The sequence below is a fragment of the Chelonus insularis genome, unplaced genomic scaffold (assembly GCF_013357705.1).
Source record: "Chelonus insularis isolate UGA/USDA-ARS -01 unplaced genomic scaffold, ASM1335770v1 contig_310_pilon, whole genome shotgun sequence".
NCBI classification, from domain to species: Eukaryota; Metazoa; Arthropoda; class Insecta; order Hymenoptera; family Braconidae; genus Chelonus; species Chelonus insularis.
The window spans coordinates 494,027-503,341 of record NW_023276483.1 but is presented as its reverse complement, the minus strand read 5'-3'; the positions used below and the strand labels follow the sequence as shown (position 1 = coordinate 503,341).

The 9,315-nt window shown below is 27.6% G+C and overlaps 4 protein-coding genes across 5 annotated transcripts; 2 read left to right on the top strand and 2 right to left on the bottom strand.

The window, feature by feature from the left end:
• The first annotated feature begins 113 nt into the window (after nt 1–113).
• Nucleotides 114–2,744, top strand: LOC118065406 (U3 small nucleolar RNA-associated protein 6 homolog). Its single transcript, XM_035080672.1, has 6 exons — nt 114–323; nt 403–529; nt 605–745; nt 825–1,015; nt 1,117–2,036; nt 2,111–2,744. The coding sequence occupies exons 1-6, from the start codon at nt 232–234 to the stop codon at nt 2,449–2,451; spliced, it is 1,812 nt and encodes a 603-aa protein (XP_034936563.1). The 5' UTR covers nt 114–231; the 3' UTR covers nt 2,452–2,744.
• LOC118065408 (tektin-2) lies at nt 2,447–4,609 on the bottom strand. 2 transcript variants are annotated; one of them, XM_035080675.1, is made up of 5 exons: nt 4,500–4,609; nt 3,796–3,958; nt 3,284–3,715; nt 2,765–3,211; nt 2,447–2,684 (listed from the first exon to the last, which is right to left on the bottom strand). In XM_035080675.1, exons 1-5 carry the CDS (start codon nt 4,525–4,527, stop codon nt 2,483–2,485), a joined length of 1,272 nt encoding a protein of 423 aa, XP_034936566.1. In that variant the 5' UTR covers nt 4,528–4,609; the 3' UTR covers nt 2,447–2,482. The 2 variants fall into 2 exon arrangements, with proteins under 2 accessions (XP_034936566.1, XP_034936565.1); XM_035080674.1 differs by lacking the exon at nt 4,500–4,609 and adding an exon at nt 4,048–4,462.
• Nucleotides 4,482–5,271, top strand: LOC118065409 (gem-associated protein 6-like). Its single transcript, XM_035080676.1, has 2 exons — nt 4,482–4,796; nt 4,885–5,271. Exons 1-2 carry the CDS (start codon nt 4,642–4,644, stop codon nt 5,228–5,230), a joined length of 501 nt encoding a protein of 166 aa, XP_034936567.1. The 5' UTR covers nt 4,482–4,641; the 3' UTR covers nt 5,231–5,271.
• A 69-nt stretch (nt 5,272–5,340) lies between these two features.
• lace (serine palmitoyltransferase long chain base subunit) lies at nt 5,341–9,197 on the bottom strand. The gene is made up of 8 exons (XM_035080673.1): nt 8,846–9,197; nt 8,570–8,760; nt 8,168–8,350; nt 7,944–8,098; nt 7,575–7,720; nt 7,283–7,501; nt 6,884–7,209; nt 5,341–6,812 (listed from the first exon to the last, which is right to left on the bottom strand). Exons 2-8 carry the CDS (start codon nt 8,717–8,719, stop codon nt 6,333–6,335), a joined length of 1,659 nt encoding a protein of 552 aa, XP_034936564.1. The 5' UTR covers nt 8,720–8,760; nt 8,846–9,197; the 3' UTR covers nt 5,341–6,332.
• Nucleotides 9,198–9,315: the final 118 nt, after the last annotated feature.

The window sequence follows — 9,315 nt, the reverse complement described above, 5'->3', positions numbered from 1 at the left end:
ATAACAGTACAGTTGGCACTATCTGTTTTACCACGCAAGTTTCCTCTATTGGAAAACTTTGGTAAACTTTCTGACTTGGGCTCAGTTTTAACACAAGATTGCATTTCCATATATTGGTCTCTGTTCTCGGGTAACAAGGGAATAAAATATTTCACGTGTGTTGTTGATACATAGTAAAAGTTGTATTTTTTTTAATTTATCAATAATTAATACACTAATTAAATCATAACGATGGCAGAGTTTGTAGAGAAAAGATGTGAGGATATGATCCCTGAACTTGAACAAATGAAAAGAATTAAATTATTTGATGAAAATGAAATTCAGTAAGTAATATAGGTTATCTTTATTTCAATGTAAATTAGTTTCAAATTGAACTAAAATTTTCTCAATTAATTTTCGTAGGGAAATTGCCAAAAAACTCAAAGATCATGAATACACTATTCATCGACACACAAAACGCAAGGAAGATTATTTGAAGTATATTAAATATCAAATGAAACTTTTGAAACTCGTAAAACAGCGACGAGAGGTAATAACAATGGTAAAAGTTTTTTTTTCAATAATTTTTTTGATCAAATTTTTTAAAACTTAATTCAAAATTTAGAAATTTGGAAATACACAAAAAAAATCTGACATAGACTATTCCATAGTCAATAAAGTAAATCTTTTATACAAAGAAGCCATATCCAGATTCCAAGATGATCTCAGGTTTTGGATTGCTTACATAGAATTCTGTAAACATGTAGTAAGTATTTCAATGGACAACTTATGTTCCAAAAACTCAGACAAAAATTTTTAATAATATATATTTTTTTTCTTTATAGAATTATCATAGTAATATTGATAGAATGATTCCTAGAATGTTAAAAATTCATCAAGATAAACCAAAATGTTGGCATATTGCAGCACGTTGGCAAATAGAGGAACGAAAAAATATTCAAAGAGCTAAAGAATATCTTCTTACAGGCTTACGCTTTCATCCGGAATCTGAACTTTTATTTTCTAAAATTTTTCAGTAAGCTTAATACAAACATTGTGTTTTATATTATAATATAAAATTAGTATAGTAAGAAAAAATCACATTAATATTTTGGGATCCAAATTAATTTATTTCAGATTATTATTGAATGAAGCTGAATCAGCGACAAATACTTCTGCAGAATTAAAAAATTCCAGTGCTTCTGCATCGACCAACGATGAAGAAATACCTTTAGCTATCAAACAGGCTACTGTTATTTATCGTCAAGCATTCAAAAGGATCAAAGACATAGATTTCATCATTAATTTATTGAATATTGCCAAAAAATATAAAAATACCAAAAAATTACAAGATGAAATAGTTGGGGATATGATTAAAGAATACTCGCATAAACCACAAATGTGGGATACAATGGCCAGACGAGAGCTAGAGGGTTTAACGTATGATCCTGAAGATAACAGTAACGCAATGGAAGTTGATACAACGGAATTAGCAAGTTTGAGAGAAAGAATAAGTTACTGTGAACAAGTTTTTCAAGCTGCTGTAAAAAAAATTAAGACTGAAACAATGTGGTCTATGTATATTGATTGTCTGCTAGAAATTAATAAAGACATGACTAGTTTGCCAAATTATAAAAGAAAACTTTTGAAAAGTGCATTAATGCAAGGTCATCAAGCCAAAAAATTACAAGAAGATTATTATGTTTACTGGATTGAAATGCTAGAAAATGATAAAAAGGATGAAAATTCTCAAAGTAAACGTTATGAAGTTTTGTGTAATGCAACAGAGGCTTTGCCAAATAGTATAAAGCTTTGGTGTGCTAAACTAAAATATCTATTTAACTCTGATCAAGAAGAATTAGCATTTTCTGAATTTAATAAAGCTATAAAAATACTAGGAAGCAAGGCATTGCCTTTATGGAGGATGAAATTGCTTTACATTCAAGTAAAAAGTCCTAACAAAGTTGAAGAGTTTTTTAAAAATGCTGTACAACAAGATGAAGCAATTTCGCGTGAAATGAAACCTGATTATATAAAATGGCTGGTAGTAACAAAAGGTATAAAATTCTGTTATAATTATAACAGTACTAATATTTATGATAAAAATAATAATTATTATATTTTTTATTAGGTATTCAAATGGCCCGACATGTATATAATGAATTAAGTTTACAGCCACCAGTTTGTTTAGAACTTCATAAAGAAATGGCAGCATTAGAGCTTATTCAACCGGAAATTTGCAAACAAAATGCACGGCGTCCTCATGAAGTAGCTGCTCTTCAATTTGGCAAAAATAATACAGAAGTGTGGATTAAATATATTGTATTCGAAATGAAGTATGGCGATCCTTTAAAAGTTTCAAATATTTATCAAAGAGCTGTAAAAACTCTAAATCCAGTAGATGCTGATAACTTCATTTCAAAGTATAGCTTGATCAAAGCAAATCCAGAAACAATAGAGAGTTTATCATAACTTTAATTAAAGTTAATCAAATTAATCACTTCTATGACTCTAAAGGTATTTCATCATTCAATTTAGTTAATTGGATATTACGATTTGTTTCATTAGATTGCTGAGTACGATTACCAATTTTTAAAGTTGATCTTGAATCTAAACACATAATATCTGTCATCAATGAATGCTGTTTGTCATCTAAATTGCGATTAAGTTGAATCAATAATGATTCTAATCTATTAAATGTAGCCCTAAAAACAAATTGTAAATTAAGTATTTTATAATTTTCTAAATATAATTGAAATTTTAAAGGTATAAATATATATATTACTTTGCACAATTAATTTTATTGGTTAATTCTCTTTTAGTTTGTTCAATCTGTAAAACTTCATCTTTAAGCCCATTTTCTGATTCGTCTCGACATAGCTCATAACTAGGACGATAGGTACGACTTTCCAAACGCGTTTCAGCACATTTAAGAATATTTGTTTTTGATCGTAGAGTATCTTCAAGTCGACGTATTTCTTTCTCCACTAATTCCATCTCTTTTTCCGTTTTATTTTTTTGCCACTCCATTTCATTTTTTGATCTTTGAGTTTGATATATTCTTTTCCTCATGACATAATCGGTAATATCTTGTTGCGCTTCAATATTATTTTGTGCTGTTTTACAAGTTGTATTAAGTATTTCACAAAATGAATATGTATCTTTTATAGCATCTTCCCCTAAAGATTTCATATCTCGACACAATTCGAGCCAAGTTTCATAAGTTTTTGAGCTAAATAATACAAGTATATTGAGTTATTGTCTTTTTTTTTTTTTAAATTAATTATTTCAATTTTTTACTTACTTTTTAGAACTTTTTAAAGCGTTGGGTTTGTAGCTAATGTCGGATGAATTCTGGTTGAGATTGGCGTTATTGCTATCAATTTCAAGTGTTTCATTTTTATTCTCAATATCTAAACGTAATTTGTATTCAATTTTATCTAATTCATTTAATTTTTCCCAAGCTGCTTGAACTTTTTCTGTTAATAGCATTTTCTGTGATTCTAGTAATTTGAGCTCTTTTTTAAGTTCAATATCAGGTTCATCATATGTTAATTCTGTGCCTCGACGACAATCCCTTATTGAAATACATTGGTTCACTATTTCCAAAGGATGTTGTAGACTTTCTAGATATCGTTCAGCATCAATTTTTTTTTCATTTAGAGTTTTTTTTTCAATTATCAATAAATTTAATAATTTCGTCAAAATTTCCTGCCACTTTGTAAGTTCTATCACTCTATAAATAATCATGATTGGTATATAATACGATTTAATTGTTACTTTTGAAAATAATATTCATTTTTAAAAATAACTTACCTGTTTTCAAGTCTAATGTCATTTATATGTGTATTCCATACATTTTTAATGTTGGACTCATTTCGTAATGCTCTTGCACTATTTCGAATCTCAAACCCAGAGTTGATATTTCTATCAGTTAATTGTACCAGTTCCCATTGTTTTGCATACCAATCAGGTAAACCTAAATATTTAAAATTAATTAATAAAAAATTTATATTAACCACCAAATGTTCAATGTGATATATAGATTGAAATTTATATGTTTAATACCAAGATGTGAAGTTGGTTTTTCGTATATTGATACCGATTTAGACATTATGCAGTAAGAAAAAAATTGTATAAGACGGAAGATTAATTTTTCTTGGAAGTAAAATTTAATGAAAAAAATTCTAAGATATTAGAAGATTGTTAATCATGTTACCATAACAATTATAAATTATTTATATCGTTTACATCGTTGATTCTTATTGTCATAGTAACATGAAAGTTTGAATTTAAATTTGTTCCACGTATGGCGAAAGTATTTTTTTTTTTATTTGAAGACAACAAGTTTTCTTGAATATTACCGCCATTTATAACATGTGTAGTGAGCAAGGCTCAATTTTTTACGAGAAAAAAAATATTCACACATGTATGTCACTCTTGTCATCCACACACATACACACACACACACACACACACACACACAGAGAGGGTCTCCATTGTCATTTACATTGGCTAACCTAGCCAAACTTTGAAGAAGCAAGACATGTTACTTTATTTGCACCGTGCTTTCTGTCTAAACTTTATGTTGATTGATATGTTTTGAATTTTGGATCATTTTTATATTTATTATTTAAACAAATAAGTAAAGTAAGAATAAATATGTCTGATTCTGATACAACTGATAATATTCACAGAGTATTTAAAAATGATCCTTTGTTGTTCAAAAGTTATTTAAACAAATTTGTTACTGTAACAACAAATAATTTAAACGTTTATAATGGATTTGTTTACACAGTAGATCCAGTATCAGAGAGGTTAGTTTATTTTGTATCTAGTATAATATTTGTTTTTATTTATTTAAGTATAAAGTCTAAATTATAAATTTCTTCTTTATTATTCTAGTATTGTTCTTTTTGAATCTTGTGGTGACAATGAATTTAAAGCTAAAATAATAATGGGTCATTGCATAAAAATCATTGAAATTACTTCAGAACAAACACTGAATTTACCAACAATAAATCTACCCAACAAAAAAATGACTGAAGCTCAGTTAGCTGTAAAACGAGAAGCAATAAAGAAAAAATTAACAGAAAATTGTCTGCCAGTTATTGATGAAGGTGATGGCATCATAGAAATTAAAGGAATGGTTTTTATAGAACCACCTTATGAATTAGAAAATTGCTTTTGTGATAATCCTATTATTCTCAATCGTATTAACAATATTTTGTACGCAAATAGAGAAAGGTGATGTTTTTTATTTCAAATATAAATTATTTTTTATTAATAAAACCAACACTGTATTTTTATTGAAGGAATGTTTATTACTTTAACTAATTAAATACACCAAAAGTTTTTTGACAATTCTTTTATGGTACTAATATAAAAAAATGATTATTAAGATTTAAGTTGTTAAAAATTCGATATGCGTATGTAGATTTGTGCGCAAAGACAGAAATTTTTTTTTTCAAATCAAGTTTTCATATCAGAGATTATCTTTATAAAATAAGTTATTGTACATAATGTACAGATCAATTGCTAATTTTTTTTACGAAGGATAATTTTAACAGCATTCTTGTCAACAATATAATAGCATTTGTACTATAGCCTTTCCTAGAAATTTGCAAATTTGTGTAACTTAGGCTTAACTCTATACATATTTGTAGATAATATAATTAACAATACTGCAAAGATAGATTCGGTAAGAGTTTAAAAAATACTTAATATTGAAGTATCTTACTCCAATCAGATTTATTTTAATATATATTATTTAAAATGATTTATTTCTTTTTAAGATCGTTTTATTTGATTTTCATTAATGTTAGAGCAGTTTAATTCATTGTGAGCGTATATGTAATGTATTGTTTGACTATAAAATCAAATGAATATAATAGTTAATAGAAAGGCTGCGTGTTATATCTATTCTTCATTTGGAAAATATTTTAAACATAGTACTCTTGAAGCCATTATTCAATTAATGATTATGTATTCTCCTTTTAGCAACCAAATCATAGTCAACGATATTTTTTATTTTTTAATTAGTAATTATGAATAAAAAATATATCACAATCCTATCCAATTTTTTACTTAAATATGATAGTTTATTTAACAATTAATCAGTTATATTATTGAAAAAATATAATAAAAATGGAATAACATAATAATTGAAAATTATTTGAATAAATATAAAAATTTTATTAAAAATTAATAAATACCTGACTTTATGACTTTTCTGGTGGCTAATAAGGCTTTTCGTTTCATCCCTGATTTATGTTATATTATTACCTCAGAAAGGTAAAAAGTATATGTTAATCAATTTTTTGCAAAAATGATTGGTCATTATCACCATCAGTTCAGTATTCTATTGGATTAGGATCTCTTGGCTTTTTTGAATATTTTAATCCAATATGGTCTGCTATCTCTTCAATGTTGCTTAAAACATAATCTAATTGTTCTTTTGTATGGGCGGCTGATAAACAAAATCGAATTCTTCCAGCCATCAATGGTGTTGCTGGAAAACCAACTCCTACAGTAGCAATATTTCGCATGATCAATGTTCGAACAACTACCCCGATCTTAGAAAATAAATAAACAAGCATTGGAACAACTGGAGAATCTTCGTGTCCATAGATAATAACTCCAATCTGATTCAATCTACGTCTAAAATATCTTGTATTTCTGGCAAGTTGACTAATTCTCAATTTTCCTTCGTTACCACCTTCTTCGCCCATTATAGTTCTCATTGAAGTTATTATTTGTTGAGCAATCGGTGGAGACATTGAAGCAGCGTAAGTATGTGCGTGACTATGAATTCTTAAATGCCGTATTAACATCTAAAAGAATTTATTTAAAAATATAGCTGCTTTTTTAGTTCTTAATTTACATTGAAAAAAAAATTTCTCACCTTATTACCCGCAATGTATCCACCAGCTGAACCAAAGCTCTTTGTAAAAGTTCCCATATGTATATCAATTTCTTTAGGATCTATTCCATAATAATCACATATTCCCCGACCACTTTTACCAGTTGCTCCAATACTATGTGCTTCATCCAAATAGAGATATGATTTATATTTCTTTTTTAAAGCAACTATTTGTGGAAGATGTACGATAGAACCTTCCATTGAATATACTCCTTCGACAACGATAAATATTTTTCTCCATGGCTTTCCTGATTTAGGTTGTCCAAAAGCTATAGCCTCACGCAAACGTTCTTCTAAATGTTTAACGTCTGTAAACCATTGTATAATATGATGAAATGTTAACTTTCTCAAAATAAAAAATATTGAAAGTGAAAACTATACCATTATGTCGAAATACTTTGGTCATTGCCCCTGATAATCGCAATCCTAAGATTAAAGATGCATGATTTTTTTCATCACTCAACACTAAACATCCTGAAGTAATGAGTGATGGTATATTTAATGCATTTGTAGCAAAACCCATTCCGAAAACTATAGCATCTTCAACTTGAAGAAATTTTGCTGTTAATCTTTCCAACTCGTGATGAATAGGCATTGTTCCTAGCAATAAAATCAATTTTATAAATCGAAAAAAAAAAGAAAAATACGATCATTTATACAGGATGGTTGTTACCTAGTTCTAATCGAGTACTACAATTAGCACAGCCATATTTTTTAAGCGTCTCAATGCTTTGTTCAGCACAATTACCCTTTGATTCAGCAAATCCAAGATAATTGTAAGAACCCAAGTTTATACATGGTGTTTCTGTTCCGGTAAATCTGGTAAAACAGATGTAAGGACCTGCGTATATAGTGATACTTAGCGGATACGTTTTTTTATTTATTATTTGACTCTAAAATTTTATTCACAATTCTACATACTGGTACCATGTAATCAGTTCAAGTTAATCACTTCTGATTATTATTTTTTTTTTGATTGAATTTTTTTTGGATTTTTCAATTATTGCAAATATAATACTTGAACACATGTTACATTACTCACTCAAATGTCCAGCCATAGTCACGTGTAATTCGGTCTTTTAAAGTAACCATAGAACCCGGTACCGAACATATTGGCCGGTTCCAACAATCTCTAACTCTCCGGTATACATACCGTAGATAAAAAGTTTCAAAGCTTTCATAAAGTGGAGCATAACCCTGTAAGATAAATACATTTATTGTACTTTTTGTTACTAACAAGTGTCATTATAATAACAACAGTATTACCTTTCTATTTTGTTCTCGTGCTACTTTGGGAGCAAATAATAGTTGACTAATAAATCCAAGAAACATGAGAATGTAAAATCCAAGGTGAGTTAAGGCTGAGGTAAACAATGATTCTCGTTCAAATGATTCTTTTGATAGTGTTTTTGCAATCAAATCGTTATTATTAGCTAGGTGTTTTTCAATCTAATCAATATCAATAAATTAAAAATTATTAGATTTTTTATTTCAAATAAAAAGAATCATTATAATAAAAATGTTTATGATATGTTATGAAATAATTTTTATTCAACAACTTTAAATTTAGATTCAACTCAGTAGAATAAAGTTAAATGACTCATTCAAAGATAAGCTACTTTTTTTAATAATCATTGTTCTATATATTTTTATTTGAAAAAAACTAACCTGCACGTGACCATTCGTTTCCGGTTTAAAGTAGTCTATTTTTCCATTAATGACATTATTTTGATGTACAATAAGGCCATTTTTTACAGTTATGCCCTGTTCTTCTTCATGAATCGTAGCTGTCGTCATCCTCAGTCTTGTTGAAGTCATTTTTATGCCAATGGTTTTTTTAAAGGTGATTATTTACACAACTAAAAATGGAAGATGATAAGTGATTGATAATGAGTGAAGCTCTAATATGACCTTCTAAATAGTACAACAAAAATATATACCTACCCTGTATGTTATATGAGTGCACATGCACTCAAACTATTTGTATATTAAAAGAATAAATTTTGATTGAGGTTTTCGAGGGAAATTAAATTTTTGTAGAATTCTTTTAAGTTGAATGTCAAGAAATCTAGAAATTTCTAAACGATATTAATTTAATTTTAATAATTTTTTAATATACCAACATTACAATCAATTTATTTAATCAAAGCAAATTTTTTAACACCCAGCCAACGTTGCGCTGCTTTTATAAACCAATCACAATACTGAAGTAATCGCGTGGTATATAAAAGTGATACATGAAAATTTCAACTACTTTACTTTAAAAATAATTGTTTTCTTTAAAAAAAAATCATTTGTAAAAAGAAATTTGTTTGAAATAAATATTTGAGGTTTTTTTTTCTTTTTTCAAATATAAACATTAAACAAATAACTATAAATAAAGATTAATAATATATATAATGATGAATATAGAA